This window comes from Oryctolagus cuniculus, chromosome 4 (genome assembly GCF_051225735.1).
Source record: "Oryctolagus cuniculus isolate XC-2025 breed Fujian yellow rabbit chromosome 4, ASM5122573v1, whole genome shotgun sequence".
NCBI classification, from domain to species: domain Eukaryota; kingdom Metazoa; phylum Chordata; class Mammalia; order Lagomorpha; family Leporidae; genus Oryctolagus; species Oryctolagus cuniculus.
The window spans coordinates 125,088,161-125,115,199 of record NC_142870.1 but is presented as its reverse complement, the minus strand read 5'-3'; the positions used below and the strand labels follow the sequence as shown (position 1 = coordinate 125,115,199).

General features: G+C 39.1%; 1 protein-coding gene across 2 annotated transcripts in view; it reads left to right on the top strand.

The window, feature by feature from the left end:
* GMPS (guanosine monophosphate synthase) overlaps positions 1 to 17,700 on the top strand; it is a 100,654-nt gene extending 82,954 nt beyond the window's left edge. For both annotated transcript variants that reach the window (XM_008266378.5, XM_008266379.5), the window contains exons 10-16: positions 2,189 to 2,294; positions 4,326 to 4,441; positions 7,118 to 7,243; positions 11,034 to 11,149; positions 15,341 to 15,471; positions 16,380 to 16,552; positions 17,581 to 17,700. In XM_008266378.5, the coding sequence (XP_008264600.1) occupies positions 2,189 to 2,294; positions 4,326 to 4,441; positions 7,118 to 7,243; positions 11,034 to 11,149; positions 15,341 to 15,471; positions 16,380 to 16,552; positions 17,581 to 17,682 (870 nt within the window). In that variant the 3' untranslated portion in view covers positions 17,683 to 17,700. The remainder of the gene's footprint in view (positions 1 to 2,188; positions 2,295 to 4,325; positions 4,442 to 7,117; positions 7,244 to 11,033; positions 11,150 to 15,340; positions 15,472 to 16,379; positions 16,553 to 17,580) is intronic.
* Positions 17,701 to 27,039: the final 9,339 nt, after the last annotated feature.

Here is a 27,039-nt window from a genome sequence, read left to right as displayed (position 1 = left end):
AGTTCTTGGCTGTTATAAGTAATGTTGCTATGAGTCCTGGTTAAAAGTTTTGTGGAAGTGTGTTTTCATTTTGTTGCTGTATACCTTAGGAGTAGCACTGCTAGGTCTTATGGGAACTCTGTTTTTCATTTTGAACTATCAGACTGTAGGCAAAGTAACCCCACCATATTAAATTCTCATCAGCAGTGTGTAAGGATTCCAATTTTCACCATTCTTTTTTTTGGGGGGGAGGTGGTAGGGAGCTAAAAAACAACATAAAATTTACCATCTTAACCATTTTTTTAAGATTTATTTTTATTTATTTGAAAGGCAGTTACAGAGAGAGAGGTCTTCCATCTGCTGGTTCACTCCCCAGATGGCCACAACGGCCCGAGCGGAGCCAGTCTGAAGCCAGGACCTTCTTCCAGGTCTACCACATGGGTGCAGGAGCCCAGGTATTTGAGCTGTCTTCACTGCTTTGCCAGGCCATAAGCAGAGAGCTGGATCAGAAATAGAGCAACCAGGGCCCACTTGGAGCAACGCCCATATGGGATGCTGGCACTACATGCCACAATGCCAGCCCCCGTTGTAACCATTTTTACATGTATATAGTTCATCTTGCAAAACTGAACCTCTGCTTATTAATAGCAATTTCTGGCAACCACCATTCTATTTTTTGTTTCTATATATGTGACTGTTTTAAATTCCCCATATAAGTGGAATAATACAGTATTACCATTTTGCAACTGATTGATTTTACTTAACAGTGTTTCCAGGGTTCATCCTTGTAGTGTGTGTGACAGAATTTCCTTTCTTTTTATGACTGAATCATAGACTCTTGAATGTATATATCATATTTTATTTATTCATTTACTTACTGATGGACATTTGGGTTGCTTCCACCTTTTGGCTATTGTGAATGATGCTGCTGTGTGCTAGTGTAATGCAAACAGCTATTCAAGGTACTGCTTTCAGTTCTTTTGCATATTTACTCAGAAGAGGATTGCTAGACCATAATGCAGGTCTGTTCTTACGTTTTTGTGAAGAGCCTCCGTGGGGTTTTCTTTAGAAGTTGCTTCATTTTCTAGTTCAACCACCAGAACACAAGTGTTCTAATTTCTGTATTTCCTTAACCACAATTTGTTATTTTCTTTTTCTGTCTTTTTTTTTTTTTTTAATAGCAGCTGCTCTGATGGATCTGAATTATAGGGTGTTGTGTATGAATTATCTTTATTTTAGTTCTGTATGTGAAGATATTTCTGGTTTTTATGATGTATTTCCTTAATAGCTGATGCGTTTGAGCATCTTTTCATGTGCTTATTGGCCATTTGTTTATCTTGGAGAAATTCTGTTCATTTCCTTTGTTCATTATTAAAATTGGCTTATTTATCTTACTGAGTTGTAAGTGCTCTTGATAAACATTCTGTTTATAAGTCTTTCCCTAACTGCGTGATTTGTAAATATTTATTTTTTGATTAATGTATTATGCTTTTCTATTTTTCTGGGGTGTTGTGTGCTACGTTAACACATGTATATGGCATAAACTGATCAAACAGTATTTGTTCCTCCCTATTTTTCTTTATATTTGGAGCCTACCAGCTCCTTTCCTTCAGTTATTCATAAGATGGCACTTGCCCTGTATGCTGTTGAGAACTAGATCATTGATAGTGCATTAGTTTACCCTGACTTACTCAGATTTAAAGGGTTTCTGTTTAAAATATTTCAGAGAATATCACTAAAATATTAATCCAACTCCTTGCAAGCACATAAGAATAACACTTTAAAAGTTGCATTTTTAAAAACAAATTTATAGGCTGGCGCCACGGCTCACTAGGCTAATCCTCCACCTGCAGCGCCGGCATACCGGGTTCTAGTCCTGGTCGGGGCGCCGGATTCTGTCCTGGTTGCCCCTCTTCCAGGCCAGCTCTATGCTGTGGAGGATGGCCCAAGTGCTTGGGCCCTGCACCCCATGGGAGACCAGGATAAGCACCTGGCTCCTGCCTTGGCCATTGAAGGGTGAACCAACGGCAAAGGAAGACCTTTCTCTCTGTCTCTCTCTCTCACTGTCCACTCTGCCTGTCAAAAAAAAAAAAAAAATTATAATTCAAGGAAAACATCAGGAAATGCCAATCATTTATTACCCTTTGTTTTCCAAGTTGTTTTTGTTACTAATTCGTATTCATTGTTTTTTTCCCTTCCCTCCCTATAGGGAAAAGTAATAGAACCTTTGAAAGATTTTCATAAAGATGAAGTGAGAATTTTAGGCAGAGAACTTGGACTTCCAGAAGAGTTAGTTTCAAGGCATCCATTTCCAGGTAAACAATAGAATTGAATGTTGTTTTGATAAGTTTTTAGTCCTTTATGTTTAAGAGAAATCATTTTAAACAATTCTGAAATAACTTGCCAGCTCAGAATATGTCAAGTTAAAAGAATGCATGGTTAAGAAGCAAACGTACTATTTGGAATATCTAATGTATTTCATTTTATTAAATGTTTATTTCCTATTGCATTGGTATTTAAGTGGGAGTCTGGCATATATTGTTACCACCAGATGATAAAACCAAGGCATAGAAGTACTTTAATAACACTGCCCACAATTTTTGGTGGTAAAGCTGGGATTTGTCTGATCGATGTTAATGTACTATGATGAGAGAAGTAAGGATTAAAATTTGGTTATCTAAAATCCTTATGCAATGTCTGATTTATCTGAATGAGTGAACCACTTTATTCTTATTAAGATTTTTTAAAAATTTTATTTGAAAGGCAGGGATAGAGAAAGAGGAAGAGACACAAAGAGATTTTCTAGTTGCTCGTTCACTCTTCAGATGGCCACAGCCGCCAGAGTGGGGCCATGCCAAAGCCAAGCTTCATCCCTCTCTCTCATGTTTGTAGCAGAGGCTCCTGCTCTTGGGCTGTCCTCTGCTGCTTTTCCAGGTGTATTAACAGGGAACTGGATCTGCAGTGGAGCAGCCAGGACCAGGTGGCACTCATATGGGATGCCAGTGTCTCAGGTGGAAGCCTTGCCTGTTGCACCACAGTGCTGGCTCCAGGACTAAGAGACTTAACCTGTTTTTGTCACTGATTCTTGAACTTGGGCAAGTCTTTTGCCTTAGTTTCTAGCTGTCTCTAATAGTGATTGGTTGATGATTTGGGAGAACATTCTAATCAAAAACCAAAATAATGACATTTCTTGAGTATTTGTCATGTACTAGGTTTTTTTCTGAATACTTCAAACATTGTCTTATTTGATTCTCACTTTACAAACCAGTATTACACTCTTGGCAGACGAGGAAACTAAGGGACATTAGCTAGTTTGCCAAAGTTACGCAGGCTAGAAGGTGTAGAGCCAGGATTATATCTCTCTGCCTCAACGTTTATACTCTTAACCATCATACTATACTAACTATGCTAACATTATAAACAGTGTTACAAATATGTATACATATACATATATATATATTTACACTCACACACACATAACTGATGTGGTGATTAGTGTGTGTTATCAAACCTAGTATTTAAATCTGGTATTTTAAATCTTTAGTCCCTACCCTGTATGCTGGCAAAGGGTGGAATATAATGTACAAGAGGAGTACTTTACAGGAAGGAGGCCAACTGGTCCTGTGTCCATGGTCATCACTTTGGCTAGATTCATTTGAATTTTTAGTTTGCTTTGTATGTTGGGTTTTCCATCATTTAAGATTTCTGGGAAAAAAGGATTTTGCTGCTTTAAAAGCTACTGATTTAAATAAGCTGTTTATTCTAAAGTTTAGTAATTAATGGACATGGATAAGATTTGCTTATAACCAGGCATTTCAAGTGGTTTAGTAAAACAACAGAATCTGGTGGCTTTTAGAACCATGTGTATTTTGTGTTTTTATCAACTTTTAAAGTATTTGATGAGATGGATGTACCAGTGCACATCTTTTAGAACATTAATTTTTTTTAAAAATTTTTTTAGCAGTGTACTAATTTTCCTAAAATTAGCTTCATAGTTGAGGCTGGACAATGAATAAATTGTGGTTTGTTATATTTTCTCTTTAGCTTTGTGATGTTGGAAAACTCCCTTAATACAAACTTTAAAATTAATTGGCATGTTTGTTGTGAATTAAAAAATACATTTTGGAGAATTTTGTGATACTTAATACATGAACTATAAAGATAGGAGATAATATTCATTTGGAGAGAATTGAAGCATTCCAGAAATGAGTTGGATGAGAAACATAGCTACATTTGTTCATTTTTGGAAGAACTTTATATTTTGGAAATAGTGACTTTTTTAAAATTAAGGTTTTTTTCTGTAAAATATAAAATATAAAATATACTGTTGTTCCTCTTCTCTTTAGGTCCTGGCCTGGCAATCAGAGTAATATGTGCTGAAGAGCCTTACATTTGTAAGGACTTTCCTGAAACCAACAATATTTTGAAAATAGTAGCTGATTTTTCTGCTAGTGTTAAAAAGGTAATAATTTGACGTAGCTAATCAGTACAGGGACTCAAATAGATTCTTAATGAGTTTTTTAGGGTTTCATTATTTGAAAATTCAGAGTAGTATGACTCTTGAATTGACTACTTAAAAGTATTCTACAGATACTTTTAAGGTACAGACTTTCCCTTTTAGCCAAATAAGTGTGGATATTCTAAATCCCTAAAAACACTAAAGAAAGTATTATAATATACTAAGTAAAATAGTTTCAAAATAAAATGATTTATTTAGTATTTTAAAATACTCTTTCATATATATTATGAGGAAGTAAAAGGAATTCTTTGAGTCAAGAATGAATTGAAAGCAGCAGTTCAAAAAGCTACAGCTATCTACTACTATTGAGGGCAGCTACTAATCCCATGTGGTCTAGGGCTCAAACAATTCCATTCATGCATAGATGTCTGAATATGAGGCCTTGGGTCCATGAAGGGCTAGAAATTGGATTAGAGGTGTGCACACTGAGCAATACTTTAGCTCCAAATTCAGGATGAATGAAAAGGTCTTAAATCAATCTGAAAACAGAATTTTTTTAAAAAATAGATCTGTATTGGTAGTGCTTCTAGGAGTCAGGAAAGAAGCGAGGTAAATTCTCTCAGAAATCTTCATTAGGCCCCAAAGAATTCCTGTTGATTAAATTCTAACAAATAAGAACTGATAGATATGTTCTGTAATTTTTGTGTGTGTGGCACCATAAATGAAAGTAGAAATAACGAGCAAAATAAGACCCTCAGAGGCATCAGATACTGTAAAACCAATTTATAAAGTAAATGGAAAGAAAAGAGAGCTATTAATAGTAAGGTACAAGGAACTACTAAAACTGGGTATTTTGAAAAATTTAAGTTTTAGAAATAACTGAAGTTAAAATTAGCCGAAAAGACAATAAATGGGTGTTTAGAAATTGTCCAGGAGTGGGCTTTTGGCCTACTGGATAAGGCACCTGTGTCCCAAATCACAGTGCCTGGGTTTGAAACCCCACTCTGCTGACTCCAGCTTCTTGCTAGTTCAGACTCTGGGAGACAGTGGTAATGACTCAAGTGATTGAGTTCCTGCCACCCATGAGGGAGACCTGATTGAGATCCAGCTTTGACTAGCCTGGAGCTTTTCTGGGTATTTGGAGATTTAATCAGCATATAGGAGTTCTCTGTCTCTGTGCTTTTCAAGTAAAATAAAAAGTCAAAGGTACCAAATATGATCTGCTATAAATAACTAAGTGTACATACCTAAGATAGTAGTAGCTGGCTGGCGCCGTGGCTCATTAGGCTAATCCTCCGCCTGGGGCGCCAGATTCTGTCCTGGTTGCCCCTCTTCCAGGCCAGCTCTCTGCTGTGGCCCGGGAGTGCAGTGGAGGATGACCCAGGTCCTTGGGCCCTGCACCTGCATGGGAGACCAGGAGGAAGCACTTGGCTCCTGGCTTCACTGGCACAGCGCGCCGGCTGCAGCGCACTGGCCGTGGCGGCCATTTGTGGGGTGAACCAACAGAAAAGAAAGACCTTTCTCTCTGTCTCTCTCTCTCTAACTCTGCCTGTCAAAAAAGAAAAAAAATATAGTAGTAGGCAGGGCTGGGCCATTTGGAAACCAGGACCTGGGAACTCAGCCTGAGCCTGCTTTATGAGTGGCAGGAACACATCCACTTCAGCTATTATCTGCTGCCTCCCAGCGTGCCCATTAGCTGGAATCAAAAGTGGAACTGGGACTTGAACCCAGGTGCTTTGATAGGGGCATGGGATCCCAAGTGATGTCTTAACTGCTATGCCAGACACCACCCCAGAGAACTATTTTAAAGATCTGACTTTGGAAGAAGCAAAAGAATCCCAGAAGAAATATCTGAGATACAAATAGGAATGGGAAGCAAAGAAGATGGTAAATGCATTGTATAAAATAATAAAAATAGCCTCAACTTTTTAATGTTTATTTTAAAAATGTAGCACTATTTAGCTTTAAAAGCATTCAAAGATACTTCTGTTTGCCAGAAGGACAGAGCTTGATTTTATTTTGTTAAGCATTCATATTAATCCTTAAGAACTACTAAAAGAATAGAAAAGGGGGTGGGGAGGGTTAACTCAAAACCAGTAAAGGGGAAATAAATGAGCTGGCAGAAATGATTAATTCAAAAGATGGCAAGAAAGGAGAAAGAAACATAAAAGGTAGGACAAATAGAAATGATAGAATAAAATATTAGAATAAAATTCAGCCATATTATTAAAATAATTAACATTTCTAATAGATTGCCAGACTAGTTAGAAAACTGGAATCTGTTTTGTACAGAGCAGTAAATCTGAAAAATGTAATCTTTTCATAAGTATAATCTTTCACAAGAAGGAATGGAAATAAAAGTTGGAAAAAAAAAGTAAGTGAAGCTATATTAATTCCAGACAAAACTGATTTTATGGCCGAAAGTATTCGACAGAGGTAAAGTTGTTACTTGCTGGTGACAGGGTAAACTCTTGATGTATGTAAATCTAATCTGTATTTCTTATCCTGAGATTTAGCTTCCTTGTAGTCCTCTTCCTGGGAATAAATTTCTGGAATAGTATATAGTACACACAAGTTACAGAGGTACCAGTGTGACCCAGCTGTCATATTGTACATATATAAAATTATAGTAGATGCCAAGAGAATGGAACCTGAAAAAAATGTCTTTGGTTTTTTTAGCCTCATACATTATTACAAAGAGTCAAAGCCTGCACGACAGAAGAGGATCAGGAGAAACTGATGCAAATTACAAGTCTGCATTCGCTGAATGCCTTCTTGCTGCCAATTAAAACCGTGGGTGTACAGGTGAGATGTGAATCTGTTGACCTGTGACATAGTTTCTGCAGTTTTCTCTTTGTACTAATACTGAAATAGTAATTATTTAGGAAAGTGAAATACAAGAATATGTACAGCATGTTTTGAAAAGCAAAAAGGCAATAATACTTCATAGAATGTTCTTTAAGCCTATGATTATAAAGTAAATCAAAATTATATTGCAAAAATTAAAGGAAAAATGAAGGAGGGGGAATTGTAGGAGGGAGAGAAGTATGATTATCTTAGAAACGTTTCTATAAAATATATGAAATCTGTTCTCTTTTTATTAAAATTAATGGAATATTCAGGCTTAGACTTTATAGTTTTGGAGTACCTGTGAATTCTAATCAAAAGTAAAAATTTAAAAAATCATTTGCTGTGGAGTTGGCTTGAAGTGCAGGTACAAGTACTCATGTCCTCATTTAACACTTCAAAGTGTGAAATATAATGTGATTTTAGCATTTTTTAAATATAAGAAACCCCCTAGATGAATGTATCACACCATTTAGATCATGTATTCCCTATAACAGTGTTTAGTCTCTTCAAAATGCCCTATCTCCCTTAGTCATGAAGAAGTACAACTAATATTTCATATTTATCATTCTGCCTTTCTGATTCATATAAAAGCATGTGAGAATGATACGGTTGTGTTTTAAGTGCTGCTCATATAGTGATCACATTAAATTCTCTCTTATATGATCTGCAGATGAGTTTCTCAGGGGGAAAAAGTTGGGCAGGTAGGGGACAGGAAAAGTTCTTGTTTGTTTTTACAATTCATGGGTAAACAGAAGCTAGAAAAAGTGTCAATAATTCCAACTCAAAATAGTAACTGGCATGAGTGCCAGTTACTAGTTTAATGCCCTGTGTAGAATTATTTGTGGAAGAAATTAACTTTACTGTTTTAGAGATTATTCATCTAAAACTTAAAAAGCGTGTTCTTTTTTCTAGATGTATCAGTCTGTCAGTTTAAATTCCTCCTTTATCTGAGCCCATGTAATTCTGTGGTAAATTCTACTTTTAAACTAAGCCCAAAATATTTAAGTTCCTGGAAATTATCGAGCCAGCTATTTTGGTTACAGAACTCTTGCTTCAGCTTTCTTCCTCTTTAAAGATTTATTTACTTATTTATTTGAAAGGCAAAGCAACAGATCATTCCTTCCATTGGTTCACTTTTCAAATGGCCACACAGCTAGGGCTGGACCAGGCTGAAGCCAGGAGCCAGGAACTTCCAGGTCTCCCATATGGGTGGGAGGGGCCCTAGTATTCCCATCTCCTGCTGGCTTCCCAGGTGCATTACCAGGGAGCTGGATCAGAAGCCAAGTAGCTAGGCCTTGAACCTGAATTCCAACAAGGGATACAATCATTGCAAACGTTGCTTAACCTATGTTGGGCCACACTGGCCCCTCTTTTCTTTTTATTGGCTGCATATATAAACTGCTTGTATTATTTTTAAATCACTGTAGAAATTTTCCTTATTGGAATTGTAGAACTAATTTTTCAGAGGTTTGTGGGTTATTTATCAAAGAGATTCATTTTTGGATTTTTTATGATATTATTTATTTACAGGCAGATATTACCCTACTATTAAAAAAAAAAAAAAAAAGAAGTGTAGACAGGTCAATTAATTCTTTAAAGTTTCCCTATCTTAAGTAGATCTGTTACAGAGAACTTCCACCTCTATGTGGGATCTCCTGCTGGACAGAGTATTAAGTTGAAATAGTTTCTCACTCTCCTTTTAAAAGAAGTATTACAGATAATAGTTAACCAAAAAATAGTTGTTAAGAGTAATATAATTTTCTAATAAGTGATTTCTTCTTGAAAATGAAACTTACTCAGGCTCTACTAGTCTTCCCAATAATATAGTTAAAGTTTTCTTTTGTCATTAGAAAACTATCTTTAGGGGCTGGCGCTGTGGCGCAGTATGTTAATCCTCTGCCTGAGGTGCCAACATCCCATGTGGATGTCGGTTCTAGTCCCAGCTGCTCCACTTCCAGTCCAGCTCTCTGCTGTGGACTAGGAAAGCAGGCTCAAGTCCTTCAGCCCACACCCACATGGGAGACCAGGAAGAAGCGCCTGGCTTCAGATTGGCGCAGCTCCGGCCATTGCAACCATTTGGGGAATGAACCAACGGAAGGAAGACCTTTCTCTCTGTCTCTCCCTCTCACTGTCTGTAACTCTACTTCTCAAATAAAATAAATAAAAATCTTTAAAAAACAATTTAGTCTCTTCGGCCTTTGAAGCTAATACTTTTGCAAGTCCAGATAAAAGTTGTAATTCATAGTTAGTATAGCAATGAAATTTGTTTACAAAATTAAGCCATATTTATAAAATGTCAAAAGACATTAAATTTTCCTAATTCCTACTATCTGGTTAAGTTTTATATGTCTTCCCAGAAACATTAGTTTTAAAAAGAAAAGGAGAGGGAATTACAGATACACATTACTCATCAACTGTTTTCTTTTAACTGAACACTGTGAACTTCATATCATTTTTATGCTCTACAAGTAGTAGATGTTTCTTAAATGTGGCAGAAGAACTGAGAGAGATGGAGAGGATGAGTGTGCTCTCATCTGCCAGTGAACTCCTGGAATGCCCATGTGGCCAGAACTGGGCTGGGCTGAAGCTCGGTGCCAGAAACTCAAACTAGGACTCTGACATGATGGCAGGGGTCCCTGCCACCCAGACAGAGTACACATTAGCAGGAAGCTGGAATTGGGAGCTAATTAGTAGCTGATTCTTTTTTCTTTCTTTCTTTCTTTTTTTTTTTTAAGATTTACTTTATTTATTTGAAAGATTTACACAGAGAGTGGAGAGGAAGAGAGAGAGAGAGGTCCTCCAGATCCGCTGGTTCACTCCCCAGATGGCTGCAGTGGCTGGAACTGGGCTGATCTGAAGCCAGGAGCCAGGAGCTTCTTCCGGGTCTCCCACATGGGTGCAGGGGCCCAAGCACTTGGGCCATCTTCTACTGGTTTCCCAGGCCATAGCAGAGAGCTGGATCGGAAGAGGAGCAGCCAAGACTAGAACCAGTGCCTATATGTGATGCCAGTGCTTTAGGCCAGGGCTTTAACCTGCTTTGCCACAGTGCCGGCCCCAGTAGCTGATTCTTAACTGTTGTTTCATATTCTCATATTTCACATACACCATAACTTATTTAATTATTCTTGTACTAATGGGCACTGCAGTAGTTTTTAGCTTTTCGTTATTGTAGGCATTTCTGCACTTGTGTTTCTGTGGGGTCATTTCCTATATTAAAAAACATATTTAAAATTTTTATAGATGCTATGAAATTAATATTCAAATACTTTAATTCTCTGTTCTCATATCTGACATAGACTTCAGATAGTTATCTAATGCATCACTCAATTTTAAATTAAGTTTTTTAACTCATATATAAATAAACTTAAAAGTAAATGTTTATTTTTGTCTCCCACTTAAGGATTTTTTTTTGTCAACTCAATACGTTTGGGCAGATCTTTTCTGCCAAAATAAGTGCTAAATCATTCTAGCTGTCCACTGTTGGACAGGTAGTTGGAATGCAATCTCAGTGGACCTATGACATATGTTGAATACTTGAAATTTCTAAGACACTTTCATGATGTCTGAACTGAATTAGATTTGAGATTTGTTTATATCATTGAAAAAAGCATCTAGTATGTACTTCTATTTGAACTTTATATTCTTGTTTAAAAATGGTTATTAATAGTGTTACTATGGATAAAATCTTTTCAGTCTATCTTTGGACTACTGTAAAACTTAAAATTGATTATATTTCTGTTTTCAGGGTGACTGTCGTTCCTACAGTTATGTGTGTGGAATCTCCAGTAAAGATGAGCCTGACTGGGAATCTCTTATTTTCTTGGCGAGGCTTATACCTCGCATGTGTCACAATATTAACAGGTGTGTCTGTAGGAAATGGGAGGTGTATGAGTGTAATGGAAGGAATTTTCATTTTTAAGATTTATTTATTTGAAAGAGTTAGAAGGAGGGACATAGAGATCTGTAATCTGCTGGTTGACTACCCAGATGGTCATAATGGCCAATGATGGGCCAGGCCAGAGCCAAGAACCAGGAGCTTCATCTGGGTCTTCCATGTGGATAGCCAGGACCTAAGCACTTGGGCCATCTTCTGCTACTTTCCTTATGCCTTTAGCAGGGAGCTGGATTAGAAGTGGGGTAGCTGAGACATGAACTGGTGCCCATATGTGATGCCGGCATCACAGTTGTTTTTATTCACTACACCATAACGCCAGCCCCAAGGATTTGTTTTCTTATTTATTTGAAAGACAGTTACAGAGAGAGGTAGAGCCAGAGAAAAGGAGAGAGGTCTCCATTCTGCTGGTACACTCGACAAATGACTGCAGCGGCCAGAACTGAGCTGATCCAAACCCAGGAGCGAGGAGCTGCTTCTGGATTTTCCACGTGGGTGCAGGGGCCCAAGGACTTGGGCCATCTTTTACTGCTTTCCCTAGGCCATAGCAGAGAGCTAGATTGGAAGAGGAGCAGCTGGGACTTGAACTGGCACCCATATAAGATGCTGGCACTGCAGGCTGGGGCTTTAACCCGTTATTCCACAGCGCAGGCCCCAAGGATTTGATTTTTTAAGTTCTTCCGTTAATGAGAGACCCAGAGGCTTAAGTGTAGATATAATTAGATGATATTTTATAAGAGTGAATCACTCCATTTACAGTTCAGATACGCACTTTGAACATAGTTAATCAGATATTTAATATCATTTTGTATTTGATCTTTCATCACAATCTGTTTTTTAAAAATTGGTTATTTTCCTTGAAAGGCAGAGTTAGAGAGAGGGAAAGATCTTGTTCACTACTCAAATGGACACAACAGCTGGGGCTGGGGCTGGGCCAGGTTGAAGCCAGGAGCCTGGATCTACCCAGGTGTGTGATGTCGGTGGCAGTGGGCCAAGCACTTGGGGCATCTTCTGCTGCTTTCCCAGGTGCATTAGCTATGAGCTGGATCAGAAGTGGAGCAGCTGGGACTTGATCTGATACTCATGTGGGATGCTAGCATCACAGACGTTAGCTTAGCCCACTGGGCCATAATGCTGGCCCTGGTATAAAAATATTAAAGACAGCTTTGAAATATGTATTTTAAATAAGTGACTTATGTTAGCTAATAGTTTTATAATAAGTTTTATGCCTGAGGATTGACAGAAATTTATACAGATCATAGAATTCAAAATAGAGATAAATTTAAATAGTATTCCCAGAGAAAGTCAAAGAAATAAGTAGATGCCAGATAGTATTGAAGTACCTGTGTTTACAGGTTACTTACACAGTTTCAAATCCAATTTAACTTGTTCATTAATTGCTTATGTTGGGTATAACAGCTGGTTCATAATCTTTTCCTGATACTTCATTCTATTGGCCCATATACAGTTAAAAAATCTTTCTTGTTTAGTACCAGATTGCAAATTATTCTTTTTTCACAGTTGCTTACCCTCTTCAGTTTTTAATAGTTGTTAAGTAGTTAAAAAGCCAAAAAGAATTACTTAAGATCTCATTTTACCTTGCGGCGCCGGCACACCGGGTTCTAGTCCCGGTTGGGGCGCTGGATTCTGTCCCGGTTGCCCCTCTTCCAGGCCAGCTCTCTGCTATGGCCAGGGAGTGCAGTGGAGGATGGCCCAGGTGCTTGGGCCCTGCATCCCATGGGAGACCAGGAAAAGCACCTGGATCCTGGCTCCTGCCATCGGATCAGCACGGTGCGCCGGCTGCAGCGGCGGCCATTGGAGGGTGAACCAACGGCAAAGGAAGACCTTTCTCTCTCTGTCTCTCTCTCTCACTGTCCACTCTGCCTGTCAAAAAAATAAAAAAAATAAAAAAAAAAATAAAAAAAAAAAAAGATCTCATTTTATTCACATATGCTGCAGAAATTAGAAACCTATCTGTTATTATTAACCTAGTAGAGTCTGTGTAGTTAGAGAAAAGGAGACACAGGGAAACCAAGTTTTTACTGATGAGAACATGCCTATTAAAAGACTTAGTGGATCTAATGCAGAAGCATGTTTCATGTACTGAAAAAAAATATATTGTACAAAATGGTCAATTTGTAATTGCCCATTTTTGATGGAAATAATTGTCTTTGTTAAAAAAGTGATTCTTGATTCATCTTCTGAAGAATGTTAATTTTACTGTATAAACTTTGCATGTCATACAGAAAGTTTCCTTCCCTAAGTTTAACTAAATTTTAATTATATGATAGCATGATTTTCATTTTACATTCTTACAGTTTTATTTCTTTTAGTTTAGCCAAAAGGTACTTCCTTTGTTCAGATTTTTATTTCTGATCTTTTATATGATTATTTGCCTCTTTTTTGCCTTCCATTTTCATTCCCCCATCCCATACTCCCTCCTCAAAAAAGAAAACAAAGCCTAATAACCAGCAAAAAAGGATGGATTTAAAAATATGAACCTAGCAATCTCTTCAAAAATCTTAGTGGAAAGGTTGTAGATTTGTTTTTGCCCAGAATCTTTTGGAAGTTAGAACTTTTCCCATTTTCCCTCTTAATAGAGTTGAGAGAATCTTTGTACAGAGAGGGACTCTTCCAGTTAAATGTCCTTTTCAATGTGCATGACTATTTGTTCCCTAGTGATCATTCTTGTTTTAAAGGCAAAAAGAGCAGATGCATGGCATTCTCTTGAAGTAATCATTATCTAATCTCGTGAAGGATCATTTATGAGCTGTAGGAACTGCATGTGTCTTTAGAAGAAGCATGCCTGAATTTCCATGCCTGGGATAGGAACCTTCCTCTGTTACAGTATGTTTGGAAGGAGGCAATCAAGTAATTGGTGATAGTGCTGGTGTTGAGCTAATGCTGTTTTATTTTGTATATATTTCATTCCAAGTACTTAGTAAGAAAGAAAAAAAACATTAAACTTTACCATGGTAGTTACTAGGAAAGACTTATTTGCCCTTCTAATAATAGGGTTAAGGAAAAGGGACAGTTGTCTACTGGCTGGAGGTAAGAATAGAGAAAGCTAGGTAGCACTCCTAAATCTCCCCTGGCTCCCTCTTATTATTGGGGTGAAGATTGTGAAACAGATCTCTCCAATCAGGGACAAAATTCATCTCAAGTTTGAATTTTCTTAATTGATCTTCATGTCCTCAAGTTATATTCCAAACCCTACTTTTAGTAGTATTTGCAGTGCATCTTCATATCTTACAGATAAATGTTTGCTTAAAAGCAGTAGTGAGTCATTCCATGGGAGAGAGGTGGAAGGATACTAAGTCGTATTTCAGTGGCATTTTTAATAAAGTAGAAGTGAGATTTCCTCTCTTCTAGGGTCATTGTTTCTCAAAGTGGCCAAAGGATACTAAGTTTGGGAAATTTATTGTAGTCTCGGAGATTTCAGTGCATGTTAGGATGATTATAGTTTCGGAAGTCTTGTCATAAATAAACCTATTTATTTAACTATCTATTACTTTCCTAGGGTTACCTGTTACAAATTACCAAAAATGGGGAGCCTTAGAACAACTGAAATTTATTTCCCACAGTTCTTGATGTCTGAAATCAAAATGTTATTAGCAGGGCCATACTCTCTGAGGGCCCTTGGAGAGGATCTCTCCTTGCCTCTTTATCGCGTCTGTAGATGGTTGGCAATCAGTGTAACTCTTGTCTGACTTCATTTTAACCTGTGCTTCTTTCCTCTGTTTTTCCAAATTTCTCTCTTGTTGGGAAGATACACCAGTCACTGGATTAGAGTCCTCAAATCCAGTATGACTGTATCTTATCTTGATTATATCTGCAAAGGCCTTGTTTCCACTCACAGATTCTAGGTGGATGTGCATTTTGGGGTACACTCTGCAACACAGTATGTTATGTGAAAGGAAGGTTGTACTAGCCACTTCAGTTTTGTACATTGTGAGATACTGCTCTTTCAGAGAACACACTGTGAGGACTGTACACAGAAAATAGAGCCTGCTGTAATCTTACATTTTGTCCTTCCCATTGGGAGAGTTAAGTGAATAGGAGAGAGGCCTAAAAAATAAATGAAAAGAATGTTACCATACTGTGTGCCTTTCTTATACTAAAGTATCATTTCTGTATAACTTTTACCTCTTTCCTTCTAGAGTTGTCTATATATTTGGTCCACCAGTTAAAGAACCTCCTACAGATGTTACTCCCACCTTTTTGACAACAGGGGTGCTCAGTACTTTACGCCAGGCTGATTTTGAGGCCCATAACATTCTCAGGGAGTCTGGTAAGTTGCTTGTTGGCTTTATCTCTGCATGTTATAACTAGTTTCTGGAGGATTGGCATTAAGATTCCTAGCAGATGAATATAGCTTTTGATTTTCAAATATTTTTGTTTTTATTTAATTCAGTGAATACTTCCTTTATGCTGCCTTCCAAATAAAATATGTTCAGCTTTGTGGCCATTTGTCAGCATGTGCAGAGCAGCAGAAGTTTTCAGTTGTCTGCTCACAGAGCAGCTGAAGTGTCCAGCAAGATGATGATTGGACTTCTTTCAACTCTCATTCTATAAACAAGGATCCTTTTTGTGGTCTAGTTGGTGTCATATTTTTTGCATTTTCATACTTTTCCCTGATGACTTTGCCATGTTAAATGGCCTCAGGCATAGCACTGAAATGTGCTGTCTGAATTCCCAAGTGCAAGAAGGCTGTGATGTACTTTATGGAGAAAATCTGTGGGTTCAATAAGCTTCATTCATACATGAGTTATAGTGCTGTTGGTTCTGAACTTAGTGTTAATGAATTGACAAAATTTCAATAAGGTGTCTTTAAACAGAAACACATACAAAAGGAGGTTATATATTGATCAGTTGATGAAAATGTTGTGACCACTGCCTTCCTAATCCTGTTTTTCCCCTAGGAGAAGTGGGTATTTGCTGATTCAGTATTTGTAGTATAGAACATAACTATTGTGAATAATGAGTATCAACTCTTCCTGTATATATCATGTCACTGCATTATTCAGAATCTTGTTAGTGATTGAGTCCGCTTGGAATGCTGTGATAGTAGCTAAAATCAGTGCATGTGATGTATATTTGTATGTGATCTGAGATATTTAATTTAATATTAATTTAATAGCACCAGGTTAGAGTGCTTTTCCATGGTGTGGTGATTGGTTCTGCATCTTCCTCCTCTAGGATATGCTGGGAAAATTAGCCAGATGCCAGTGATTTTGACACCACTGCATTTTGATCGGGACCCACTTCAGAAGCAGCCTTCGTGCCAGAGATCTGTGGTTATTCGAACCTTTATTACTAGTGACTTTATGACAGGTGTCCCTGCAACACCTGGCAATGAAATCCCTGTGGAGGTAGTTTTTCAATTTTTTTCTCATATACATTTTTCACTACTTCATAAATTTTATAACACAATGAATGGAATGAGCTATGACAATATTGATATTTCTGGAGTTGGCTCTTTGTTCATAAGATTACCTTTTGTGGTTTTTTTTTGGTTTTTTTTGGCAACTACATAATTAACCATTTAATACAGTGCATGAGGAAAGGGCCTTAAATTTAATATACTCTCCAGATTTCTGATTACTATGTAGAAAGTAACCACTGTAGTCTGCAATTTTATCTAAACTTGCCAACTTCTAATTTATAAAGTTTTCCCCAATAAAGAAGACCTTAGGAGTAAAGAAGAGTTTGTTAGAAATAAGTACGCATGAATTGCCTAATGTTCTGTCTACACTACTAAACCTGATTCCATTTTTTATCACTTTTTCCTCATCATTTTATCCATCTGTCAGAGTGTTCCATAGAAGCTGTCTACATAAGTAGCAAATGATAATCTGATACTTTTATCAGTTGGGCCACTACTCCAATATGAAGCTATGATTGTATATGCCTAGATAGCTATATTGGGCTATGTGGCTTAGAGTCTACTTTCCCTTAGGCTCCAATTTGCTTAATAGCTGGCCAGTCATGGCCATCCTCTCCTGTATGTTTGACAATGGTTGTTATTGTGCTGTGCACCACTTTAGTGGCCCAGTGTTCAAGCCACAATAATTTGTAAAGCATTGGCTTGAACACACAAAGAATCATGCTTGGATGCCACAGCAATGCTAAATTGCTGTGTTATTCAGCGCTTTTTGTGGACCAACAAAAAGCATGACTTGGAAAATAGTACCTGTTTGTGGACCATACTTTTAGTAGTACTGAGGTTGTCACTGATATCTATTATAAATAGGTTCACTATATAAGATTAACCATCCATATACATGGAGGACAATAGTGAAAAAAGTCCTTATCTTAATTTTTTAGATCACATATGTAAACCTGTTGGACATGCGGTGTATCCTGGTTCTTCTATTTATAATCTCTGTTTTTATAACAGGTGGTGTTAAAGATGGTCACTGAGATTAAGAAGATTCCTGGTATTTCTCGAATTATGTATGACTTAACATCAAAGCCCCCGGGAACTACTGAGTGGGAGTAATAAACTTGTTCTGTTAAAGTACCGTGTGCAGTATAAATCGATTAGACACCATTCTTATTACTGACATGCAGTACTGTGAAAACAGTTCATGGAGCAGCTGTGTCACATCTGAGTTATCTACAGAAAACATCTAAAGCTTAAGAGCTGAGTTGGGGATAACTTAAGGGACTGAAGAGATTGTACGGGTAAATAATCAAGCACCATTGCCTACATTCAGACAGATTGATACTGCTTTTGCCTTTGCCTGCCTGTTTTTAATATAAACTCATCACTGCTATGGCTGTCTCTGTGAAGATGGGGAAGGTGGCAAATGATGAATGGGGAATAGTGGACTTTTTTGTGCTTGCCAGTTTCTCTGAGGTGTTAGACACACCCATTCTTTACCAGAGTGACTATATTTTTTTGGAGAATCTGAGTTTTTGAATAAGTAACCTGATTTCTGCAGTGGGTAAGAAAGAGATGAACATAGCAGATAATGGTATAGGTGGGCTGTTCCAGCCAGTTTTGAGGATGCAGGAACAATAAAATGTAAGCTACTTAAGATAGCAACACACCAGGAATTTGTTAATGTACGTTAGAGTTTTATGAAATCACAGCCATGAGGAAGAAGGTGTGAACGGTCTCAAGTATCTATGAATGGTCTTAAAGTGTTTCAAACCGTGTCCCCTGTAGATGCCACGTTACTTGTTGTCATCTTACCCATTAGTTGGGTGCTATATCCTCCCAGCCTTGTATAACCAACTTCTACAGTCATGCATAGAAAGCTCTCTCCTCAGAAGAGACTTTCATTGATGTCTTGGTGTGGTGCAGCTGGATCTTGAGAGGAGAGTTTTAATCTCTAGTTTGGTCAGAAGAGCAGCTCTGAGACCACAAAAGCCATGATAAATGCCCACAGTTTACAAAGTAGAAAAGTGCTCGTGTCATCTACTAAAGAGTCATAAAATGAACCCTTTAATCTCATCTGTAGACAGATTGAAGTCTGACTGCTCTTCATGCATGCATAACATTTGATGAACCAGATGTTTGAGGACTTGCTGCCGTTGCCCCCTGTTTATAACTGTTGCCACTTCTTACTTTAAAAGGTCTTTTCTGTTAATCAGATACAGATTTTTGTCTGAGATTCAATGTTGAACAACAAAATGATGCTCGGCAGAAGTCTTCATTCTGACTGGTCCAGAGAACAAAAAACTGCTGCTGGACCAGCACGGGGCAGAGTTTCTGTCTGTTGTGACAGACGTCTGTACCCAAGACAAAGGAGTGTCTCACTTCTTCAAAACTTGAAGTTGGGCTCATTGTCTGTCCTGATGAGGAGGTACTTGCCATTGACTTCTGGAAAGAGGATGTGCTAGTGACCTGGCTTAGAGCCATGTTATTTTAGGGCTAGAATAGGCAACCTATAAAATGCTTACAAACCTGTGTCAGTACATGTTTATGTGAAAAATTCTAGCAGAAGTGTCTTCTGATTCTACATCAAGCAAACAGTAGGAGTCCAGGAACAATGAATAGGGATCTCTTTTCCTTGAAGTATGTCCTATGGAACACCCCTCCACTGAGATGGTCCACGTTGTAAAAAAAAAAAAAAAGGCTTAGATAGTTATACATTAATTTGATGTGTGCTACTCACTTGTCTTGGAGATTCATGGTGTACTGTATGTTCAAAGCTCAGAAATTGTGAAGTGAAAAACAGTTGTTAAACGTTGCTTATTAACTGAGTGTTTTCCTGATATGTGCCTGTTAAATACCTTTTTATGTAATTGTGATAACTGAACAAATTATTTCTGTAAAACATCCCTTCACATACAATTTTAAAAGAATCTAAATTTTCTGAAATTCAGAAATTTACTAATATTTAGTACTGTTTTTCTTTGCACAACACTTTTTGCTTTGCACCATATAGTGTTACTGTATACTTCTGCAGCATTTCATCTGAGCCACTGAGAAAAATTAAGGTTGAACTTGTATTGTACAGTTACAGGAACAAGCTCAGCTTACCTGTTACCTAAGCAATTTCAGAATTAAATGTCAGATTTCCTTAGTCCCAATTGTCTTTTTCATTAAGTGTATTCTACTGCCTCAAATTACATTTATGGGATAGTTATTTTTTAGGTTTATTTATTTGAAAGGCAGATGATGAGGAATGGGAGAGGTGGGGGAAGATATTTTTCATTGCTAGTTTACTCCCCAAAAGCCTGCAACAGCCAGGACTGGACCAAGCCAAAGCCCAGAAACCTGGAACTCCATCCATGAATCCACCCTGGCGGTGGCAGGGACCCCAGGTACTTGGGCCATTGCCTGCTGCCTCCCAGGGCGGGAAGCTGTACCAGAAGTGGAGGCAGAACTCTAACCCAGGTACTTGTAGGATTCCCAAAGAGTGGCTTAGCTGCCACACCACAGCACACGCCTCTGCGGTGATTACTTTTGGCCAATACTAGAAAGTTGGCTGCCTAGCTAATCATTACTGGTTATCCAGAGTAGATCATGACCTTTCATTCTCACCTCTATCTAAATAGGTTGTGTTTCATTGTAGCTATTAGATAGGAGGAAAGCAGATGAGTGAAAACTTAAGAATGTCAGACAAAAGAATTTTCAAGAACTGGATACCCAGTCCTTCCTGAATAGCCCCATCTGTGATGATCAGGTCTGTTAGAAATAACAGCCTGGCATAATTTCCGGGGACAAGCCTAGATACATACAAGAGATGGGGTTACACCATTTTCTGATCTTTTTCTCCCACTTTCCCCACCCTAGTCTTGAGATAACTCCACACATGTGGTCAAAGAAGCATTATAAATCCTCCCTGTGTTTGGGCTTTTCTACTGAAAGCCTGTTTTGATGAATAACTTGACTCTTAGTTGTAGAGAATGAAAACGTTCCAATTAGGTAGATATGGGTGTCCATCAGTATATTTACCATAAGAGTAAGTAGTTGTGTGAACTTGATAAAATCATTTGTTCTTTAGAAGCTGATGGAACTGAATTAAATTTTGAACGTTAGGTCAGTCCAAAATTTTTAATAAGAACAAGAAAGCATAGCAGATGGGGTCAGCGCTGTGGCACAGCAGGTTAACACCCTGGCCTGAATTGCTGTCATCCCATGTGGGCACCAGTTTGAGTCCTGGCTGCTCCACTTCCAACCCAGCTCTCTGCTATGGCCTGAGAAAGCAGTGGAAGATGGCCCAAGTCCTTGGGCCCCTGTACCCGCACGGGAGAACCAGAAGAAGCTCCCGGCTCCTGGCTCCTGGCTTTCTATCGGTGCAGCTCCGGCCATTGCGGCCAATTAGGGAGTGAACCAGCAGATGGAAGACCTCTTTCTCTTCCTCTCCTCTCTGTAACTCTTTCAAATAAATAATTTTTTTTTTTTTGACAGGCAGAGTTAGGACAGTGAGAAAGAGAGACAAAGGTCTTCTTTTTTTCTGTTTTTTCATCCCCCAAGTGGCCACTACGGCTGGTGCATTGTGGCCAGCGCGCTGCGCTGATCAGGAGCCAGGAGCTTCCTCCTGGTCTCCCATGCAGGTGCAGGGCCCAAGGACCTGGGCCATCCTCCACTGCACTCCGGGGCCACAGCAGAGAGCTGGACTGGAAGAGGAGCAACCGAGACAGAATCCGGTGCCCCAACCAGGACTAGAACCCAGGGTGCCGGTGCCGCAGGCGGAAGGTTAGCCTATTGAGCCGTGGTGCCGGCCAATAAATAGATCTTAAAAAAAACAGCAGGAGGCAGAGTGGAGAAATAAGGTTTTTTTCCCCAAGATCTTAAAAATATTACCCATCAAGGGTATATTAAAATGCATTGTAAAATCAAATGTTAATTGTTTCTCTGAAGCGATGGTTTGGATCAGTGTGATTTGACCACATGAGAGTGTTCTGTAGTCAGAAGACACTTGGAAAAATACCCATCAGAGTGTCTGGTGGCAGTCTCTTTAAAGCTTTGGAAACGTGACAGAGAAGATGCTTTGGCTATAACACTAATGAAAAGCCATCGTTAGTTATGGAGAGCTAACTGCAGGCAGAGCTGGAGCCAGAACCCAGGCTTTCTGCTTCTCTACATTGAAGAGAATGCTCTAAGGCCTTTCAAGTTAATGCTTAAAAAGAAAAGTTTTTTGTGTAAATGACCATGACATTCTCTTGGTTAATGTTAGAAATCTTCCTCCCACCTTCCCACTCTACTATCCATATTCTTCCTCACTCATCAGAATTCCCATTAGAATTTCTAAATGGATGTTCCTGTTCCTGCCCAAGTCCAGAATGTAATCAGGGACTGATTTTTGTTGGAAAATAGCCCTTTTGTCCTCACTGAGGTAGTTAACCACACGAGGTGATAGAGGGAACCAGGCTACTCTTCACCATCGGACTTTGACAGCAGTAATGGTGATGATGTTGCCTCTTACATTCCTGAACACTCCACTTAGTGACAACCGAAGAGATCTAGAATACCCAAGAGTCAAGATGCCTACTCCCAACCCTAGTGTTATCTGAAGAGGCCCAGGCCTTCTACTAAACTGATCTTTTTTGTCAGTGTTTCTCAACCTGGATACCTATTATTACTATCTGAGGACTTAAAAAACTATAGTTCTCATACCATGGCCAATTAAGTAAAATTAGAAATTGGAGGTAGAATCCAAACATTTATAATTTCATATCCCTCAGCTTGACTAAACTCATGGAGGGATGTATCGGGCCTATCTAGTTAGGGCTTAAAATCTTAATCCTGTAGATGAAAAATGCAGGCTGTAGAGAGTGACCTGCTGAAGGTCTCGTAGCTAAGTGAATTTGGATTCCGGTACCAGATTCTGGATCTGATTGCACCTCCACCATGTTGTTTGTACTATTTGTACTGTTTAGGACGGTGGATAGTAGTTACTGCACATGCTGATATCTGTGCAAGTACTGCCCAGGTATGTCTCCGCTCTTCCCTCAGAGAACTCTACCCCTGTGCTGTAGTCATCTCCCAATTCTGATTTCTAGCCAGATAATGAAATTGAACTATAATGATGCCAACCTGAGTCATATCATCTGATTTTTAAAAAAATATTTATTTATTTGAAAGGCAGAGAGATCTTCTGTCTGCTGGTTCACTCCCCAATGGCTACAACAGCTGGAGCTGGGCCAATCCTGAAGCCAGGAGCCAGGAGCTGCTTCTGGGTCTCCCATTTGAATACAGGGGCCCAAGGGCCATCTTACACTGTTTTCCCAGGCCATAGCAGATAGCTGTATTGGAAGTGGTGCAACGGAAACTTGAGCTGGCGCCTTTATGGGATGCCAGCACTGCGGACTGCAGGTTTACTTGATATGCCTATCCCATCACTTCATTTTTTTTTTTAAAATAACTAGAGATCACCTGTGTGCAGCCTGATTTCTTGAATTAAAATCACTTGAGCAGCACCATCTTGATTTATTCACTAGGATCTTTATCTATTGGTTATCCCTGTGGTATTTTTTGACCTTATTAAAGGCTCTTGGTTAGAAAATAATGAGACTTTTAATAGTTTGGCTCTTGGGTATATTAATGTCAATATCTCCACTGTCCTCTAAGTTTTCAAGTAAGCCTAAACTTTGAGTAATAGCAAGTGGAGTGTATGCTTTTGGAAAACAAGATATTTAAAATTTTTTTGTCTTGAATATATTATTACCATTATTACAATCTTGACATTAAATAAAGTGACTATAAAGCTTATGAATATATTTTTATCAAGAAAAGTCTTGTTAATTGGAATAGTGTGAAATTGCATAATTGATGAATTATTGCAGTGTCCAGTTTATGTCATAATGTTGGTATAAAATGGCTTCACTAAATATGAAATGATTGACTTATCTTTTTTTTTTAAAGAACTTTTTTATTTATTTTATTTATTTTTTATTTTTGACAGGCAGAGTGGACAGTGAGAGAGAGAGACAGAGAGAAAGGTCTTCCTTTTTGCCGTTGGTTCACCCTCCAATGGCCGCCGCGGCCGGCGCGCTGCGGCCGGTGCACCGCGCTGATCCGATGGCAGGAGCCAGGAGCCAGGTGCTTTTCCTGGTCTCCCATGGGGTGCAGGGCCCAAGCACCTGGGCCATCCTCCACTGCACTCCCTGGCCACAGCAGAGGGCTGGCCTGGAAGAGGGGCAACCGGGACAGAATCCGGCGCCCCGACCGGGACTAGAACCCGGTGTGCCGGCGCCGCTAGGCGGAGGATTAGCCTAGTGAGCCATGGTGCTGGCCTAATGATTGACTTATCTTGATCTTGTCCTTAGTATATTACAGAAAGGAAGACGTGAGGACTTTCATAATATTTAATAATTTTAGATTTATTTATCTGGAAGGCAGTTACATAAAGAGGGAAAGAAGATCTTCCATTCACTGGTTCCCTTCCCAAATGGCCACAACAGCCAGGGTGGAGTCAGGGTCTCCATCCAAGTCTCCCACATGGGTGCAGTGGCCCAAATACCTGGACCATCCTCTGCTGCCTTCTCAGGCACATTAGCAATGAGCTGGGTCAGAAGTGAAGCAGCCAGGACTCAAACTGGTGCCCATTTGGGATGCTGGTACGGCAGGCAGCAGCCTTACCTGCTATGCCACAGCACTGGCCCCAACTTTCATAATTTGTCACTGAGCCTGTTTATTAGAAGTCAGAGAAGCATGTACAAAGACGAAGGATGATAATCATTTTTCCTTACCTTCATTGGAGGGTGTCAGCATTTTGCTCAGAGTGTTAGGTAAGTGTGTGTGGATGGGTGTGCAGATGCACTTCCACAATTAGCCTTGTGTGTATAGACACATACAAACTTAGGATTTCTAGCATATTCATTTATCAAATCCTCAGTTTCTCAAAACATAAATTTCTTTGGTTAATTTGACATGTAAGTTGGGTCCTTTAATTGTTTAGAACTATCAGAGTTGATCAAACCCAGTGAAGTAAATGTGTTAGTGAGTCACCAGATATAGAGAGTGGAAATAAACATGTTCAGAAACGAAACTCAGTCATAACAGGCAGCCAGATCGCTCTAGTTTTTCAGATCAGCGATCTGGTTTTGTCTCCTATTATCTGAGAAAACTATATAATTGATTCAATAATATTGGAAAGTTTTCACTGTTTTAACAGGTCAAAAGAACAGTACTGCTGAGATTTTTATCTTGAACTACAAATTCATTTTACTTTTTAAAAACTTATCAAAAGGGGCCAGCACTGCAGTGCCAGCATCCCATATGGGCGCCTGTTCAAGTGCTTGCTGGAATGGAAGACCTGTTTGCCTCTCTTTCAAACAAATAAATAAGTGTTTTAAAAAAATATATCAAAAGCTATATATGTCACAAGTAAATTGTATTTTCACAGATTACTAGTGAGTTAATGAGTTTAATGAGATAATTTTAATGATTTTCAGGAAATACTAAGAAATACAGGTAGGAATCCCACTGAACCTCACCGTCATCAAATGGTGTATCAACTTCTAATCAGTAAATGCTTGTTTTCCCTATTAGAAGGCTATATGCATATATGAGTATACTTCAAAAACCTCATGGAAAAATGGAATTTTGAAATCTACCTTAAATATTTTCCATGAGCTTTCTGTTTAAAAAAGTATTAGATGAAGAGAACAAATGCCTCCAATGGCCATGGCTAGACCAGAATGCAATTGAGATCCTACAACTCAATGCAGGTCTCCAGGGTCAATGGCAGGGAGCATCTACCTTCTGCCTCACAGGGTAAGTATTAGCAGGAAGCTGAAGTCTGAAACAGATCTGGGACTCCAGCCCATGCATTCAAGCAGCCTGAGAGGCATCTTAACCATTGTGGCAAACACTCATATCTCAGTGAACTTTTTTTTCAAGTATTTATCTGAAAGGCAAATGAGATCTTCCATCTGCTGGTTGACTCCCCAAATACCTGCAGCAGCCCGTGCTGGGCCAGGAGGAAGTTGGGAAACCAGAACTCAATCTCAGTCTCCCACATGGCAGGGATCAAGTTCTTGGGCCATCATCTGCTGCCTTCCAGGGTGTGCATTAGCAGGAAGCTGAATTGGAAGGAAGGACTTGGTCCCAGAGACTTGTTTGGGATGTGGGTGTCTGAAGACCCTCACCCCTCCATGAGGTTATTAAGTACCCTTGTATTGCAGTTTTTCTAGATAATATGCAACCTTCCAAAATTTTTTCAACTAACAAAATTTTTACTTAGGGGTAGGTAGGCATTATGGTGCAGCAGGGTAAGCAGCTGCTTGGGATGACTGCACTTGTTTTTTTGAGAGGCAGAGTTAGAGAGAGAGAGGCAGAGAGTAAGGCCTTCCTTTTTCAGTTGGTCCACCCCCCAAATGGCCACCACGGCCGGCGCTCTGCATTGATCCAAAGCCAGGAGCCAGGTGCTTCCTCCTGGTCTCCCATGCAGGTGCAGGGCCCAAGCACTTGGGCCATCCTCCACTGCCTTCCCGGGCCACAGCAGAGGGCTGGACTGAAAGAGGAGCAACCGAGACAGAATCTGGCGCCCCAACCGAGACTAGAACTTGGGGTGCCGGCGCTGCAAGCAGAGGATTAGCCAAGTGAGCTGCGGCGCCAACCGGGATGACTGCACTTCTGATCCAGCTTCCTGTTGGTGAACCTGGGAAGCCGCAGGTGATGGCTCAGAAAGTGCCTAAATCCCACCCACATGGGAAACCTGAATGGAATTCATTGCTACTGACGTCAGCCTGGACATTTGGGGATTGAACCAAGAGCTCTATCTATCTCTGTCTCCTCTCTGTCACTCTGCCTTTCAAATCTTAAATTTTTTCACTTAGTTTGACTTCATAAAATGGTGGAGAACCTGAGAGCCTTTTGTCAGTATGCCTTTGTCTAATTACATTAGGATGACTGATATTAAAATGAGAAAAATGGTTATGGATTACTTGGATGTATAGAGAATTCCATCTTTTGGAAAGCAACTTTTTTTGTGGTGAGTATGTAGTGAATGAAATTATAATAGAGTTTATTTTGGGAGAAGTACAAAGAATTAACATGCATCCTTATCATGTGTTAACAGTCTTAACGGAATTTTCCAAACACAAAAGTAGGATATTGCAGTTAGCACTATTCTGCCTTCCTATTTTACTCAGATTCAGGAATTAGAACAGTACTTTTCATTACTGACTGTTAACATTGTTGAGATTTTCCAAAGTTCATAACAAGTACCCAGACATTCTAAATGAGAAACGATAAGATGGAGGGTGTTTTTATTTTCCTGTAATTCGAGGATTATGCCGATCCTCTAGTTTATTTTCTATCAGATTTTGTCTAAAAAGAGAAACTTAAGAACTCAGTATTGAATGGGAAACATTTTGAGTGATGTGTTTTTTATGCTTTTCATCCCTTCTGGCCAGCTTCTTCACCTGTGGCTTGGCCTAGCAGTGGCTGTAG